General features: G+C 42.7%; 1 protein-coding gene across 2 annotated transcripts; it reads left to right on the forward strand.

The window, feature by feature from the left end:
* Window positions 1-379: 379 nt before the first annotated feature.
* DLL4 (delta like canonical Notch ligand 4) lies at window positions 380-15,633 on the forward strand. 2 transcript variants are annotated; one of them, XM_053382880.1, is made up of 11 exons: window positions 380-1,013; window positions 1,169-1,432; window positions 2,034-2,091; window positions 3,919-4,191; window positions 6,360-6,420; window positions 6,591-6,721; window positions 8,177-8,346; window positions 9,525-9,744; window positions 10,825-11,533; window positions 12,628-12,736; window positions 13,786-15,633. In XM_053382880.1, the coding sequence occupies exons 1-11, from the start codon at window positions 960-962 to the stop codon at window positions 13,789-13,791; spliced, it is 2,055 nt and encodes a 684-aa protein (XP_053238855.1). In that variant the 5' UTR covers window positions 380-959; the 3' UTR covers window positions 13,792-15,633. The 2 variants fall into 2 exon arrangements, with proteins under 2 accessions (XP_053238855.1, XP_053238864.1); XM_053382889.1 differs by having other exon boundaries at window positions 381-1,013; window positions 3,922-4,191.
* The last annotated feature ends 2,895 nt before the right edge of the window (window positions 15,634-18,528 follow it).

Below are 18,528 nucleotides of genomic sequence, written 5' to 3' on the forward strand. Positions count from 1 at the left end.
TTCGATTCCTCAAGAACTGGCGTCAGTTCTGGTTTCTTACCTGCTCTCACCTGGGCAGGTAACACTATATGGGCAAACAAGAGTGCATAGGATGGGGAATCTGTGCGCCCCGAAGTTGTTGGACCCCATCTCCCCTCACCTATAACCATTGGCCATGCTGGCTGGGGCTGGTAGGTGTTGGAAAACATCTGGAAAGCCACAAGTCCCCTAGCGCTTTGGACTCCATTCGCCTTCCTTTAGGAAGCATGCAGCGCCTCGTCTTTTCGAGCCCGAATGAGAAGGGTACTCTTTTCACAAGGCAAAATCTTTCCCCGGTTGCCTGCCTCCTCCTTCCCCTTTGCGAGGGCTCCGTCTTCGTGGCGAGCGCACTAAATCTCTCAACAGATGCTGGGGCATCTTCATAATCAGCTCGGCTCCTTGGTGGTCAGTGTGGAGCAGCAGCAGCAGCAGCAGGGTATTAATTCTGGATCTGCGGGCTCTCCACCACATTGGGTTCCTTCTTCCAGAAAGATAAGGGGGAGGGATCTCCCGAGCCTGACGGACAGTTTACATAATGAGCTTGCGAGGCCAGGAGGCAACTATATAAACAGCGCGAAGGGAAGCCAGCTTTCCACTCACGGAGCGAGCGCAGGAGCAGCAGCTGAGGTCGTGGGAAGGAACGAGCTGCTGCCGCGCCACGCTCACACGCCCCTCCGCCTCTCTCCTCCGGGCTTGGGAGTTTTATAAACGACGGGATTTAACCCTCCGACCACGCCGATGCTTTAAAAAGCAGCCCCACTGGATTATACCTTCCTCTTCGTCTCGGGGAGTACTTGGAAGGGAAGCCTCTGACCTGCATGCCGCGACTTGGGAGAGCCAGGCAGCAGCAGCAGCAGCAGAGCATCTTTGGACCACCTGAGGAATACGAGCGAGCCTTGAAAGCTCAGCCCGGGAGGAATTAAGCACATCGTAGCGGGAGGATGGCAGCCTTGCGCCTCGTGGGCTTGACATTGGCTGTCGCGGTGACGCTGCAGGTAATGATGTTGGCACAGCCGTCGGGGGAATATATATATACATTTATATATGTGTGCATGGGGAGTTTTTCTTTTTCTTTCTGGAAAGTGTTGGCCCCAAAGGGAACAAGCTCGGGTATAAGCTCTGCTGTTGTGTGTGTCTCCCCTTTGCGCAGAAGGTCTCCGGCTCGGGCGTCTTCCAGCTGGAGCTGCGGCACTTTTCCAACGGCCAAGGCGCCCTGGCGAGCGGAGAGTCGTGCGGGTCCGGCTGCAGGACCTTCTTCCGCGTGTGCCTGATGCATTACCAGGCGGTGATCTCGCCGGGCGACTGCACCTTCGGCAGCATCGTGACCCCGGTGCTGGGGATCAACTCCTTCGCCATCCGGGAGACCGAGGGCTTCGGCAGCCCCATCAAGTTGCCTTTCAACTTCACGTGGCCGGTGAGAGCTCACCTTCAACAGCCTTGGAAAAGCGGGGCGGGGGTTGAGCGAGGAAGTCGAAATAATAACAATAAAAAAGCAGAGGCCGCCGTGGTTCGGCTGCAGGCTATATAAACAAACCCTTAGCTCGACGTTTTGTTTCCATAACTTGGTGCCATGTAGAAAGCTGCGCTCTAATTGCGGGCGTTGCAAATGCATGTCGGAATAGAACGGCGAGTTGCTCAAGGGGAGTGAAATGTGCACATTTTGAAGCTGGGGGAAAGTTGCTTTCCACGAAGCTGGGGTGGGAAGGGTCGCCTTGGGGAGGCAGGGAGAGGACATTTCTCCCTCCTGCACCCTGGTCAGAGGCGAGAGACGCCTTTTCCCAGGAGATGAAAGCAGTCCTCCGGAGGAAGCTCCATTTCATCGACTCAGACAAAGTAATGCTATCTGCAATTAGATTAATTGAAATGTATATCTACCGCCAGGTAGAGGTTTTCTGGTTTCACCCGATTGTTTTAAATCTCTGAGGCCGACAGTCCCTTTCCGATCACTTATCACTAGAACTCCCCGCTTGTCTTAGGTTCTGTGCCTTCCTCTCACTCCTCCTTTCCATTCACAGGGAACTTTCTCATTGATCATTGAAGCCTGGCACGCTCCCGAAGGTTACAATCCAGCAGGTGAATATGGCCGTTCCTTTCCTACTCACTAGGGGGCGACAGCTTTTCAAAACTTGCAGCTTTATGCAGAAGCTAGCTTAAAAAAAACAACACAAAATAGCTAAGTCTGCCAGCACAGTTATTAAATAGCTTCCACCTAAGCTACATAAATAAATAGTTTTTACTTATTGCATGTAAGTTCATAAAATATTTTCGATGCTTGCTTTAATTTGCAAGGCAGAGCTGTTCCCAACATCTTGATGGGTTTTGCTTTGATTTTGTCCCCCTACTTAATCTCCACACAATTGCGTTTCCTCCCGTTTATTTTTGGCGTGGGAAAGAAAGGAGCTCTTTGGTGAGAAAACGGCAAGGCTGCCAAAAAGTCCTGACTGCCTTTTCCTGTATTTTACACCTTTTTCAAATTCCGCCCTTTGGAAAAGGAATAATGGCTTTGGGATGTTTTTCTGACATAGAGGAAAAGGATATTTCAACAGCACAAGAGCTCTTACTTTGAAAGGCTTTCTGTAAAGCTTCTCAGGACCACAGCTAACAATAATGGATACTAAAGGCAAAAGAGAACAGTGGTTTTACACTGGTATCATGTGACCCATGACCCCCTAATTACTGCAGCCCAGTGGTTGAGCACCAAATGTCTCTATATACTCCTGGCTTATTAAAATTTTAATCAACATTATTTGGCACACTACTTGGGCTGAATAATGCAATTTTCTTCCTCAGTTTAACTTCAGTGGTAACGTTGTCACAAATGCCTTTTGAGGGCCAGGTTGATTCTCTTTATTTGGCATTATTAGGATTTCTTACCTTCAATCCCGCCCCCCAAAATAAAATCCTTCACTGTTTTTAATTATATTGAGCATGCTGCCAATGAGCATTGCTACTTAAAAAAATATGAGGGCACCAGCTGATGAAATCTATTGCACAGAGTCTGGGCTTGTATGTTGGGGCTAGAAGATTGATGCTAGACGCCATCGCTAATTATGGTGACACTGGAGAGGAAGCACAAGCTGGCGTGTAATGTGAGAATGTTTTAATAAGGGCATAGTGTGTGGTAGCACTGTGCATGTTAGCATGGGCCAGAAGGACGCTGTGTGGGAATTCTTCCTAGTTGTGAATAGCCAAGGCACATCAGACGAGAGGAGCAGTTAAGTGCCCAGTGTGCTTTAACATAAGGGATGAACTGTGAGCAGAGTTACCACCTGCTTCCAGCAGAGCCTCTGTGCCTGAAACAACTGTATTCAGCAGGTGTAGCATGTCTTCACAAGGGAGAATGCCAGGATGGAAAATATTTTACATGTTGGATTTCTGCTTATTATACAGCCGTTAAACGGATGCACTGCCACCCCACCCGCTGGGGGGAAAGTGGCAACTAACCTGTGATGATGCAGTACCACACTATGGGATGGGTTCTGTAAAACAAGAGTGCAAATAGTCCTTTGGGATGTGAGAGAGGATGCAGAGGTGGCATGCAAAGAAGGTTAAAGTGTAGCAGATGGACTGAAGCTAGAGGACGGTGTGAGACAGGGTGGTGACTGTCAGTGCAAAGCTTTTTATTATATTTCAAAGAGATGTGCTTCTGCATGCAATCCAAAACCTTATCACCTGCCTCTATGCTCTTGTTTATTCCCCCCTTGGAGTGGTGAGTGGCACTCTGCACGTGCCCAGGGGCATTTCTTCACGCATTCCAGATTCCGCAGTTGAGTCTGGCGCAAACCAAAGACCTTGTTGGCACAGGGACCTTGGATGTGGCTAGAGAGGCAGACGGGGCTTGGGGAGAGTATCCTGTTTCTCCCTCCAGGCCTAACCTAGCTTGTGTCCTTCCCGCCGCAGCAGGATCCAAGCCCCCTGCCCGGAAGTGGCTCATCAGCCAGATGGCGATCCGGCGCTCGCTGGCCGTGGGCGAGGCGTGGCTGCCGGACCAGCAGAGCCACGAGTGGGCCCGCCTCAACTTCTCCTACCGCGTGGTGTGCAACGAGCACTACTACGGCGACAACTGCTCCCGCCTCTGCAAGGACCGCGACGACCTCTTCGGCCACTACGTCTGCAAAGCCGACGGCACCATGGCCTGCCTGCCCGACTGGACGGGGGACTACTGCACCGACGGTGAGCGAGGCCGCCCTTCCCGCCCTAGACCTCCCGCCCCAGCGACCAGTTGGCGGGGAAAACGCGCGGGCGAGCGCGCAAACTGCGCCTAAAGGGCAGGGAAAGGCGCGACAGCTCCCCCTGCCGGTCGCGGGCGCCAACAGCTGGCGGAGGGGAGGCAAAGAAAGCAAAGCAACCCTGACGCCCTCCCTGCGCGTGCGCGAGCCCTTAGAGGTCGGCGGAGGGGTTGAAAGGGTCGGGCGAGAGGGCTGAGGGGATCCGGAAAAGGAACCTGCGAGGGTCGAGGAAGAGAGAGGGATGGAGACGGGGTTTTGTTTAAACTCATAGGCGGGGCGGCATGCGGATGCGTTGCTGTGTCCTTGCAGTTCCAACTGAGAACCAGAAATGTCTCACTGGCCTCCTAACCCCGTTATGAGCGCCTCATAGTTATAACATGGACAGTTATAATGTGAGGAAATGGGCACCAGCGAAAAGTCTTATCTGGAACGGGCCGAATAAGTTCCTTCTTAAAGCATGAAAATAGTATTTTTTTACAAAAAACACCCACTGCCATATATCCGAGACTAGTTTCTTCTCTCCATCCCTCCAAGTGTATGTACAGAGTTTACAGATTAAATGGTTCTCCTAAATTCAGGCTTCAAATGACCGAGCTGCACTACTGGACATCAGTTCTTTGATACAATTGTCTTTGGAATTAATAAATTAATTAATTCTAATACACACAAATGTGATTTGAAAGTTTCTATAAGGCTGCAGCCAGGCATTGGTTTTACAAATTCGCATTACTCTCTGGGACCATTTCTTACGTTTAGAAGGCCTTTGGCAATTTCCTAGGCTCCATATATTCCGTTGTGCTACCATTTATGGTGGCTGCAGGTGTGCCCATTTTGATTGCAGACCTCCAACTCTAAGCAAGTCAGTAGAGCAAAAATGCCACTCCATTCATTTGTCTGGGTGAGGTAGTGTATGTGCAATAATGGAAATGAATGGGAACCACAGTTGTCTCCACCCCCATTCCCTTGGTATTAAAGAATTGGGGGAATGTAGCTCCCTCATAAATGGTTCGTTTTCTTATTGCACCTGCTCCTGGGGCCACCACACCATTTTCTGCATCTGTGCTTCACATCATTTCCACTCCCCGCTTTGCAACTACTTTCAGTCAGCCAGCTTTAGATGGTGACTGCATCAAATGTCCCCAGTATCTTAGCTTAATGTTCTAGATAACAAGAATTGTAAAAGGTATTCTCAAGTCTAATTTTACATTTCAAAACACTTCCAGTTGCCAGAGCAGCTTCTTAGTGAATTTCATACTGGCATTTTAACTATGCGTTCAGGTACATCTAAGAAGTTTAGAGTTTTTTTATTGCTAAAGTTGTGTGTATATCTCACAGCTATCATCAAAACTGATGGCAATGCAGCTGTAGGAATTCTAAAAATCCAGCCACTTCTTGTTTTCATTGGTCTTAGGGAACCAAGTCGATATTTGTTGACAAAACAAAAAAACTCCTGGCCTAAAGGAAATTTCTTTAAGAACGGTGCTGGTGCTACAGGTTTCTTCTAGTTCTCTGCCTTTAAAAAGCAAATCAAATGTTGAATTCACAATAATGCATGTAAATTACACTTGTTTTATACATAAAATTGTACATGTTTCCACTTCACATTGATTTACATAATTTTGAGCATGGCATAGAATCTTTGGAACAGAATTTGAATTTTTGTTTAGTGCAAAATACAACTGTAAGCAATTGTGGGCCATTCACTCCCTGCCTCTGGGACAGTCACTGCTTCTCAGGATTGTCAATGAGAAAACATGTTGACCATGTTTGCACATCATAATAAACCAGAGTTAATGGTTTACTGGACTCTTTTGGTGCTCCCTGCCAGCGTGCAAGAGGAAACAAAATATTACCCTAGCTTAGCATTATACCCAACCAGGGATCAGGATTTGTTTTGCTGAAACCATGGTCATTAGTTTGGGGGCATGAAATAAGCTTGTTGCCAGATCAGCAGCCCAGATCAGTGTTTACAGTAAACAGTTAACTAATATTTACTGTGATGTGCAAACTAGGCTGCTGTCTTGAGCTTGTTGGATACAAATACAATAATAAATACTTTGAAATGCATTTTTGAAAGTATTAACTCAAACTTTTTCCTCCCCAATGAAACAGCTATCTGTCTAGAAGGGTGTTCAGAGAAAAATGGATTTTGCAGAAAGCCAAGAGAGTGCATGTAAGTAGTTGCTGGATTAGATCTCAATGTGATTAACAGTATGAGTCCCACTTCTCTCCCTTCTCCCTTTACTCATTTCAGTGGTCATCACTGATAAAATCCCCTTTGACTTCAAGTAAGCTCAAAGTATTGTAACAGTTAATTCAGACATTTCAATTGTTTCTTTTCAGCTGTCGTAGTGGTTGGAAAGGCCGTTACTGTAATGAATGTATCCCTCATGTGGGTTGTCGCCATGGGACCTGTACAAAACCAGGAAAGTGCATATGCGATGAAGGCTGGGGAGGCCTTTTTTGTGATCAAGGTGAGTTGATGTAGTTATAACAAAAATGCATTAATTTTAATGTGAGTGTTTCTTTTCTTGCTGATAAATTTCTTAAGGAGAAATTTAACATTTTAGGTTACTGTAAGAAGTCTAACTAATAGACTTTGAATCTGATTGTCTTGGATGATTGTAGACAAATGTCAAAATTTCTCTTAAATTCTTCTCTTTCTGTAAAAGTGGTATATGATTACATGAACATTCAAAAGTATTCACACATATTTTTCTTTTAAGTATATATACTGCACATTTAGTCTTGCCTCTTGTCCCTTATAAAAACTGTATATTTAGTGATCTATCATATACTGTACTTAACTGAGGCAGTTTTCTAAACATATGGTATCACAAGCAAACAGAATCTGGCTCTTCCTTATTTTTACTCATGGGAATATTCTTATATGACAAATGCAGAATTTAAAATAAATGGAAATTGGGGGAAATCTCCAGATTCTGTTTCAAGGGACAGGCTTGACCATGCACCTGACATGTTTCCATGATCTCTGATGTAATCTCAGTTGAATAACTATGGTTCTCCAAAGTCATATTTGCACTTTAAACTGGGGTTACAAGTTCTTTTGCTACAATGGAATCCATATAGGGAATATGCAGACATGCAATTATTTAATTTATTAACCACACACATGGTCAATATATTTCAAGGTAGTTATACCACCTATGTATGATTGAACATCCTAAGAAACATTTCTGAACCTTGTAGAAGAAACTTTGTCTAGAGAAAGCCTACCTAATGAGAATGTTGGAAGTGTATAAACTTAACTAGGATCTTTTTCAACTTGATAAATGCACATTTAAATTGCTTTATTGCTAATAGCTTTAGGCACCTACAAAGACAAGTATTAGCTCCAAACGCAGTACACTTATCAGCCCACCCAGATTCAAAGCAAAATCATTCTTATAGCCCTAAGGATGCATATATACAGTAGTTATTGCAGGATATGGCCTATCTGTTTAAGGGTATTTTAATTGGCCTAGCAGGTGAAATGCTGATTGATCATCTATCATTAAGTAAAGTATGCCATCATACCTTGGTTATATTCATGATACTAAAAGCTCATAGTAAGCTCCTAAGTCCATTTCCTTCCATGTCGTTTTGATATACCAGGTTATGAACAAAAGTGAGGGCCACCACTTTGTTTTTTGTCTTATTGCATATGGAAAGGTTTTAAACATTACTCATTGTGGCAATGAGAACTACATTGTGGGGAAAGTACTGAAGCTTATGCACCCCCAGGATAAGTTTATTTTAGGAATTCCTAAAAGTCCTCCTGGCTGGGGACACAAATTTCCATTGATTCTATTGAACAATAAATTGAAGGTGTTTTGGTCAAAGTCTCTGTTTTGCTACTTCTAGTGCCTCATCTTTTTTGTTCTTTGTTAAAACGTAACTATCTCATTGTCATGTTTCTGTCCTTGCAGATCTGAACTACTGCACCCATCACAGACCCTGCAAGAATGGGGCCACCTGCATGAACACTGGCCAGGGAAGTTATACATGTTCCTGCAAAGAGGGTTTTACTGGTGTTGACTGTGAACGGAATATCAGCGAATGTGACAGTAACCCCTGCAAGAATGGAGGCAGTTGCACAGTAAGAACTAATTATATGTTGGAAATTTATTTGTGAAAAGAGAAAAAGCAGCTTTCCATATTTATATCTTGTCCTTCCACTGATGAGTTTGGGGTAGTATGCATGAATGTTCACAATACCCCTGTCTGACCAGTAAAGAGGAGGGACTGATTGACTGGTTACAGGTCTGGGGAAGGAGGGTGTACATTGTTAAAATACAGTACAAACAATAAAAGCAACACATTACAGCAGAAATAAATCAAGAAAACCCACCACAGGCGGATCTTTAAAATTTAAATCAAAAATATCAAAACTATTAAAAGTCCCTAAAAAGCCTGGGAGAATTTTAAAATAGCCTTTGCCTGACACTGAAGGGAATACAGAATATGCTCCAAGTGAGCCTCCCTAGGGAGAACATTCCAGAACCAGGATGCCGTTCCTGTGAAGGCCCTTCCTCCTAGCAGCCTCTTGCTATTTTGAGGGCCTCTGATGATGATTTCAAGGTAGATAGTTGGTGGATACCATCTTGGAGACTCTTCCTGGCCACTGGGGAAGGAGAAGTTAGCAGGCACTGCGGCATCGGCAAAAAAGGGTGGGGGTAGCGCTGGTGCAGATATGGTGGCACCCCCAGCTATGGCACAGAGGGGCCCTGAAGCTCACATAGGGCTTGCACACAAACAAAAGAAAAATATTACTGATCCCCCTGCATAGTCCTGGCCTTCAGTGCTATATAAAACACATCTAGCTGCTTCATGTACCTTCTTTTAGCTACACAGTTATACTGCAAGTAATATTTTCAGTCTGTCTTGCTTCACTTTGGTAGTGTCTGAGTACGTACAGTCCATATCAGGTTAATAAGTCTTATTCCCTCAGTGCTCTTTTTAGTAACCATCAATAGTTGAGAAGTACATTGTTGGTATGAACTCAAGTCTCTTTGTAGTAGTATCACTTAATTTATAGTGTGCATTTACTTTTCCATCTACAAGACCCTTTAGCTGTGTTTTAGCCTTGCTTGGTCCCCAAGTTACTACTTACTTGGAGACCCAATCTGATTCCATTTTAATTTAATTTGTTTTGGGTGCATCTGCTTTCACATCTCTGAAAGTTTATGTCCCTTTGAAAAATGGACAGGAAATGTAACTGAAAGCAACTAGTTTGAAGGAGCTAAATTTTATATATTCCTTATTTCCCCCCCACAGGATTTAGGGAAATACTACAAATGCACATGTCCCCCAGGATATGATGGTGTTAATTGTGAGCACAGTGCCTTGACTTGTGTTGATTCTCCATGTTTTAATGGTGGCACATGCCTAGAAAGAGGAGGAGGAACCAGCTATGCTTGTATTTGTCCTATGGGCTTTACAGGATCCAACTGCGAAAAGAAAGAAGACAGGTGTACCAACAACCCCTGTTCTAATGGTAAGTCCTTTCACCAGAGGAGTTTCATCTTTGGAGACAGACAATAATGAAACTTTAATCGATTCTGTGTTCCTCCCTTGATCTGTCAGTTTTCTTTTACTATTATAAGGTATACTTTGTACGGTATATTTTCTACTTACTTGTGAGGTTTATATTGCATGTTACAATGAGTTGCCTATTTTTTCTCCACATTTAAAAAAAAAGGATCAGCTTGGGCCGAGTGGAAGGGGAAAGAGTCTCCTTAACCCTTTCCCTCCAGTCATTCTTTCCCCCCAGCTCAAAATAACTCTTCCTAAGTTGCTCTTTAACTCACAGGGTGGAGGAGTAGCTTGCAATGCTGTTTGTTTATATACATGATCACTTCATAAGACTGTAGTATTTGTTGTTGTTGTTTAGTCGTTTAATCGTGTCCGACTCTTCGTGACCCCTTGGACCAGACTATAGTATAGGGGTTCCCAAATAGGTCTGTAGACCACTAGTGGTCCACAAATGTTATTCAGGTGGAACAGTGTGTCTGTAAAAATAGAATTCAAAATAATACATGTAGTGTAGTGCATTATAATGGCTACAACGGACATTTTTGGGTTTCTAAATCTTAGTTCTGTACTGTATCTTTTCTTCTTGCTTTTCTGCAATCTTAGCTGTTACTGGACCTCTTCTTGTCGTCTACATTCCCTCATTTCTGCACCTTCTGTGTCTAGAAAAGTCTCCTTGTGCATCAAGTCAATATTTCCCAATTGATATCTTTTCTCACAACGTTTCCCACACACATTCTGTGATGCCTGCTACTTGCTTATGTCCTCCTACTTCATTCTTGATGATTCTGTATCAGGTTATGTCTTCTCCTCAGCTTTGCCCTGTTGGGTGCACTACTACAGGGTGAGTCTTTGAAAAGAGGCCCTGTGGAACATGTGTACGCTGTATCCACAGGACCTCTTTTAAAGGACACCCTGTATATTCTAGTGCCTGGGTAGTCTTGGTTTTTGCTTCTGTGTTCAGAGCAACACAGCAGTGGCTAAATTATAATAAAAAATACATTCCTAATCAAGCTTTTTTTTTTTATTGCGCTCTTCTCTACAGGTGGGCAATGCTTTGTTTTGGGCCAGCAACACGTGTGTCGTTGTCGTCCTGGTTTCTCTGGTCAGAAATGTGAGATAAACATCAGCAAGTGTTCCAGAAATCCATGCACCAATGGAGGATCTTGTCATGACCTTGTGACTACACATGATTATACATGTACTTGCTTGCCAGGCTACGCTGGCAAAAACTGTGAAACCAGAACTAGAGATGAGTGTGCCTCTGAGCCCTGCCAGAATGGGGGAACATGCTATGTTGGGCTTTATCCTACTACTTTTGCTTGTCACTGCCCTTCTGGCTTCATGGGCAGCCATTGTGAATTTCCAGTGCGTTCAGTTTCAGAGCCTCCTAAACAGGTTCCTTGGGTGGCCATATCCATGGGAGTCGGGCTAGTGGCTCTTCTCATTTTGTGCTGCATGATAGCTATAGTTATCCGGCAGATGCAGAGACAGCCAGAACAGAATTCAGAAGCCATGAACAACCTGTCTGACTTCCAGAAGGAAAATCTCATCCCAGCCTCTCAACTTAAAAACACCAATAAAAACAAAGACCTTGAAGTAGACTGCGTGCTGGAGAAATCAAACTACAAACTTAAGAATCACACATTGGATTATAACCTGATGAAGGAACTGACGAGTAGAGGGGCTCAGGAAGATAAATATCATAAAAGTGAAAAATGTATAGGAGAGAAATCACCTTTCTGGTTACGCAGGTATGAACACCTTCTAAAGAAATCTAATTTCTCTGCATTTGTGAACAAGGAAGCCTATGTAGTGCAAAGAACAGGAGTAGGGAGCAACTCATAAATGTGTTAGATTCTGAAAAGCATGGAAAGTGGATAGCTCTGACATTTTAAATTTCATGCAGAGTACACTTCACTCACAGCAACAGAGGAGCGTTGGCAATCCATCAAGTTTCGGAAGAAGTTTACCTTCCTTAAAGCTTAAATGAAATAACATTATGTAAAATGCCTTGGCACGACCCATCTTATGGCCAGGTTGCAGTCCACTGATTCAAGGCCAATCCTGTAGCTAGATAGGTGGTAGGACTATGTTGTAACAGATTCCAAGAAACCATTATCTGAGGGCTAGAAAGCAACTAATGTTTGTTCTTAAGCTTATTTTTGGCTGATTGCTCATCAGTTTAAAGCAAACAATTCATGGTCTGGGATTGAATGATGTGATAAGTCATACTATGGCTTGTTTAAGCTACATGGGGCAAGTAGGGAGAAGCCACACAAGGGGTCTACGCAGCAGAGGCACACTCACAATTCAACCATGGTTTAAGACAAACTGTGTCTTATCATGACATGTGAGGCAGGGCTGCATGCATTTGTTCCTGTCAAAGTTATTGACTTCACAAAAACACCTCTACCCAGATTCTTTATGCTTGAACTGCTCACCTAATTTAATTGGTCTTGTGAATGTGAGGAAATGAAGAGAGACAAAAAGAAAGTGCAGCCAAGTAGTTCCAAATTCTGTCTTTTAATGCAGACTTACAGCCTTTACATAAAATATTTAAAATTTTGTGCATCTACTGCACCTAGTAAGTCAAGCTGATTTACTTGGTTCAATAAAACACAATGAATGCTACTTGAAACCAGGCTACTCCCCATATGCAAGTTTCAGCCTGATCATAGTTATTTGGTCATAGAAGACTGAGGTTGTCATTGGTGGAAACTGAATTTTTAAATATTTGCTGTCATTCATGGCCTAAGCTACTGTAAAAGATCCTTTCTTCAGTTTTAACACATGAAACAAGAACATTTTGCTTAGAATTTTTATCATGGTTTTTTGTTTTCAACAGTGAAAAGCCAGAATGTAGAATATCAGCTATATGCTCTCCAAGGGATTCCATGTACCAATCTGTCTTTGTGATAGCAGAGGAGCGAAATGAGTGTGTTATAGCCACAGAGGTATGTATGTTGCCTACATAGATTTTAATTTTTGCCACCCGCCTGTCTCAAGAGACAGCAGAAGAGTGCGCCATTGGGGCTAAAGTCAAACTGTTGGGAGTGTTACAGCGTCCGCTGTTTTAATTACTTAAACATTTCTATATTGCTTTTAGCTCCAAAAAGAGCTCTGAAAGCAGTTTACAACAATAAATATCAATACAAACAAAAATGACATTCAAAACAAAAATTAAACGGAGATAACAACACACATTAAAAGAGGGAAAATGTCTTGACCACCTACCTGACAATAAAGAAGGAGCCAGTGTATTCTTCCTTGGGTGGCAGTTCCACAACCGGAGTGCCATCACCGAAAAGGCCCTGCCTTGGCTGCAGAACATAGAGCAGAGCCCTGGAAGGTGGCCACAACTGACAAGCAGGTTTATGCAGAGAGGGGTGATCCTTCAGATATCCTGCTCCCAAGCTATATTTGTCATTTAGTCATTAATTTATAGAGCTAAGGTCTCATTTTTTAATAATAAAAATCTGAAAAGATAGCAATGTAGTTTTAGACTTTCAGGCATCATTTCCATACATCTGGCAAGTAGTGAGTAGTAATGGAACTATTTCTAGTGTTGCTCAGATCATTCCTGCAAACAATACTTAAGAAAATAGAGAAATTAATGGCTTAGTTTCTTCAGGGTTTTTTTGTTTTGTTTTTAAGGTCTGAATCCCAGAGTAAAGACATTGGCTTAAGCTCTTACTTCTGAAACCAGAATTCTGCATTCTCACTTCCCACTCTAGCACCCCACACCTCCTGAAAACCTGTTTCAAAAAGGCATGGAATGTGGAGCAAAGGGCTACAACAGGAAGGGGATACTGATAAAATTCATGCCAGTCCCCTTGCCCTCACTTGACAGCATCAGGCCAATTATCCTGCTCCCATCTGGTGGCCCCACTGCTCCACAAAACTCTGCTGCTACTGCGGGGGAATTTGGTTTGCAACTTTAATCTGTATTTTGAATAGCACTGCCTGTTTCTAATTTCTCCCCCTCCCATTTGTTTATAAACAGGTATAAGAATGAAGGTTGCTCTGTTTGCACCTCAGTGTTGGAGATGCCACAAGGTGGACATTCCTGCTAATTGTTTACAATTCACAATTGGATTGGACTTGGATTTTTTTAATTATATGCAATTTGCTGCTCTCAGGAGGAGGAGAGGATGGAAGTGGGTGAACTGGACAGACTGTGAATTTAAAGATGCAATAGACCTTTTGGCCCCCTGTTCCCTTATTTTGAAGCCTGATAGGAGGAATATAACTGACTACAGGGAGGGGAGAGGCAGTGATGGTGTCTTTTACTAGCCTTTGAAATTACTTTGCTGCCAGTTGCTCGTGGACAGTTGTGTGACTTTCCAAAACTTCAATCTTGGAAGGTGCCCATTGGTGCAAAAGGCACTCTGCCATCACAGAATAAACCAGCAATACTGTGAGAAGAATGAATGAAGAAACATGTTTTTCTATGCATATAATGGATACAGAATAAATGAGCTCACCATTTTTTTCTGGATTTGAAAGTGCCTGAAGCGTGTTTAAGAATCTAGAGAGCCCAAATCAAGACATAACTGCCTTTTCCCCCTGCAGTACCCAAACAGTATTGGCAAGGAGTTACTTACTACCAGTACCTCCTGTTGCTTCTCTATTTTACATCCCTTTTCTCCTTCCATGTATTCCAAACAATGTAAGGGGAGATGGATAATGAGCTGGCATTTCATCTCCTAGGATGATGCTTTGGTGACTGAGCAGTGAATTGGGAATTGCTCCTATTTCTGAATGACAGAAACATCCATGGACTTAAACAGCAGAGGAGAATCCTGCCGCTGCTGCCTCCTCAGTTTGAGGAAACTTAATCCCAGTGCTCGCTGAAAGCCTTACAAGTGCGTTTAAAATCAATCAGCTGTTTTCATGCCCTTTGCACTACTAGTCACCATGAATAGAAGTGTGTTTCTTCTTCATATGCATTAGGTAGGATTTGGAATTTTGTGTTGGATATCTGAATCTGGTGCCACCACCTCAATTGCAAATAACCTCCAAGTCTAAACTTGTGGGTTTTTTTACAGCCAGGGAAGTGTTTATGAGCCCTGAAGTTTTATTCCTTGCTGCAGAACAACCACCACTATCTACAGCTCTGCTGGGCTAAGAAAGACTAAGCTACAAGGGGGACTTATTGAGGGATATCTGTGGGTGAAATCATAAATTTCTTGGTTTGTCCTGCTTCTTCATTCCTTCATACTGCTACAAGGAAAGGAGTAACCTTATGTTTTTTAGTCCAAAGGAGCAGTTCTGAACTGGAAAACTCAGTGCACGCAGACTCTCATACATTTACAGCAATAATAATAGACATTTCAGATAGGAAGTGCTGTGATGTTTGTAGTGATAAACATGTACTGTGGGAAAGGGAATATGGCGGAAGCAGAGAGAGGAAGCAAATTTTCATTCAAGGAAGTTGGGATTGTGCTTTCTGTGGTGGAAGAGCAATGTTCCTGACCTTGTAAATCCCAGCATCAGTTTTGTTCACCTCCAGCCTTGAATTGTGCAAGCAAGATTTTGCTCAGAATGTTCACTACTGACCTTTTGGTCTGACCATTCAAGACCGTTATGAAAATGACCTTCAGAAATCAATAATATGGTTTATACTAGTGTCTGTTTGTAGTTATTTTAAAACATAGTATTTCAATAATTTAAAAAGAAAATCAGAAGCACTGAACTTTCTACATTTTGTAACATTATTTTGTATATAATGTATATTTATAATCAAAAACAGAAGTGTAAATATGTTTATTACTTATCATGTTATGTTTTTATGTGATGACAAAGTTTGAATTTTATTTTTTTTTCAAATAATGAAAATACTTTCCTGCTACTGCAAAGTTTGGTGTGGTTTCTCATTTTATGACTTGAGTTTCATGATCTTCCAGTGTTTACAGGAAATCTCTTTGTCATAGAGGCTGAGTTCTATCAGGTCCTGTAGTAATATAAATTTGTTGCTTGGCATTACATAACATGTGCAAAGGTCACAAAGTTTCTGGTGAATGAATTCAGTTTATTTATTTTTTTAGTTGATAACCTGCTTTGATGTAAGAATTCTTACATTTTTAATCTAGAAATGTAATAAAGCCAAGCTTTTTACATAGTCCTTAGAATAAGGACAAAACCCTGGCCTATGTTAGTTCTTACACAACAATAGAAATTACATCTGTTGTTCATTCTGGAAAAGGATTCGGGAATAAATAAACTCACTTCTCAACTTTATATTCTATTAATGAGCGAGAAAGTTCCTTTGCTGGCTTCTTACCTTTCTCTGTTCTAACAGAGTTCAGGATGTATCAGAGCAGCTGTCTATTCTAAAATGCTTTAAACAGGATGCAAAGTAAATATGATAAAATATGTGAGAGAAAACAGAAATTAGAAACTGCATATAAGACACATAACTAATTGAATTATTTTCAGTGTTAGGTCACAGCATTGTTTATTACAGATCCAGGCACGCTTCCAGATTTCTGCTTCCCCAAATAATAATGTATTTAATTATTAAATTTGTATCTTTCCTCCCAAAAGAGGGCAGGGCAGTGCAACATCAGTGATAAAACAATACAGTGGAAACATCTTCAAAACATCTAAAAACCTGTAAAACAATAACATACCGTACTTCCACAGCTAATAATGTCAAGGTTACTAGGAAAAGTATTCTTCACCCATCGGGTGCCTGGGTAAACAGGATTGTTTTAAAATTCCTTCTGAAATAGATGCACCTCAGCAGAGAGGACATTCCCCAAATGGGAACTGCCATGAGAAGGCCCTGTCATAGGTCAGCGTCAACCAAGCAGCACCCTGCACCTTCCACCCTGACCTAAATGGCCTCAGTCCAGTATACCTGAAGGAGTGTCTCCAACCTCATCGTTCAGCCCGGACACTGAGGTCCAGCACCAAGGGCCTTCTGCCTGGTTCCCTCACTGTGAGAAGCCAAGTTACAGGGAACTCGGCAGAGGGCCTTCTCGGTAGTGCCACCCATCCTGTGGAACGCCCTCCCACCAGATGTCAAGGAGAAGAACAACTACCAGACATTTAGAAGACATCTGAAGGCAGCCCTCTTTAGGGAAGCTTTTAATGTTTAACAGACTACTGTATTTTAATACTTTGTCAGAAGCCGCCCAGAGTGGCTGGGGAAACCCAGCCAGATGGGAGGGGAATGAATGAATGAATGAATAAAATAAAATAAAATAAAATAATTTAATTATAAGAGGGCTGCCTCTACTGCTTATAGGACTTGATAAACATGCCTTGCAGAAATGGCAGGGGAAAGTGCCCTGGGGTTTAATGCTGCTGCTGCTGGTGGTTTTACCTCCCCGTTTCTGGATGTTTCTCAGTAGTAGTAAATAATACAGCATGAGGTTTAGGACCGTCTTCACGCCGATCATGAGTGGCAAAGGCACTGCTAACTTGTTACTCATAAAAATCTCAGGATGTTGGCTAATTAGCGATAGGTTTACTACAGTCATTACGGCCCTTAAAGTAAGACAAATGTTAAGCATTATCTACCTGAGCTGCAGCTCAGTTATGCTGCAGGAGTTGGATTGAAGCCCATGAAGCCAATGGAATGGAATGAGTTTAAATCTAAGTATTTTGTTATGTGGGTTGCTGTGCATTGTCTCTTCTAAAACAAAATCTTTCTTCAAAACAACTTGAAATTGCAAACCCAGTGGGTGGAGTTGAACGTCACACTATTAACAAACATTCTCTCTGTGTAAGCGTATCAGCTGGCCAAATGGAGTGATCCTCCCCCTGTGTGTTGCTCTGGGGTTCTCCTGACCCCCCCCCCCACACCAGAGGAGGGGAAAGCCCTGCTGCAAGGGTGGAAGGATTAAGGTTAGGGCTGTCCTCTGATGGGGTTCATTAGGTGAATCCTGCCTATAATTCATAACACATCATTAAACAAGTCATAACAACTTAGTCCTTATTGTGCCTTATTTTTAATGGTACACAGTTTTGTTTACCTTCTTAAAAACTCCGTTTGCCTCTTTTATTCTTTGCTTAGTAAAATCAGCTGAAAATCCTAATCAGTCTCCTTGACTACCATTTGAGGCAAACAATAATAAAGATGGGAGAAGCGAAAAGATCCCTCCCATCCCCAAACACTCACCCTGCAGAGCAAATTATGAAAAACAAGCCATTGACAAAAAGCAGAGCAGATGCTGCTGATTTGCAGCCCTTCCTTGGCAATGTGAAATAAACCCAACAGATGCTTCTCTTAATTGAACGCACGGATTACATACAGAGAAAGAGAGAGTCCAGCTTCAAACAAAAAACAGCTAAACAACAAAATAGTCAGGGAGCTCTCTCCACAGCTTAGCAAACGGGACTGAGACCCAAATCTGGCTTCTGAGTCTCAAGACAAAGCACAAAATCATATCAAGGAAGGACAGGGCTGAGAACTATGTCCATTGAACCCAGATGAAAAAGGATTTATATGTGAATCTGTATTCTGCGAAACAAACAAGAGCTCTAAAAGAGACCACTACCAACTAAGCATGAACTCCTAAGGAGATTAAAGAAAAAGAATGTAAAGTATTATTGCTTTAAAGTGAGATAAACTGTACACATCCAACTGCAGGATGAGACATCCCTGACTTTTCTCCCAAACCTACAAAGGTTGCTAGTACAGTGGTACCTCAGGTTAAAGACACTTCAGGTTACAGACTCCGCTAACCCAGAAATAGTACCTCAGGTTAAGAACTTTGCTTCAGGATGAGAACAGAAA

Source organism: Podarcis raffonei, chromosome 1, assembly GCF_027172205.1.
Source record: "Podarcis raffonei isolate rPodRaf1 chromosome 1, rPodRaf1.pri, whole genome shotgun sequence".
In the NCBI taxonomy this organism is placed as follows: domain Eukaryota; kingdom Metazoa; phylum Chordata; class Lepidosauria; order Squamata; family Lacertidae; genus Podarcis; species Podarcis raffonei.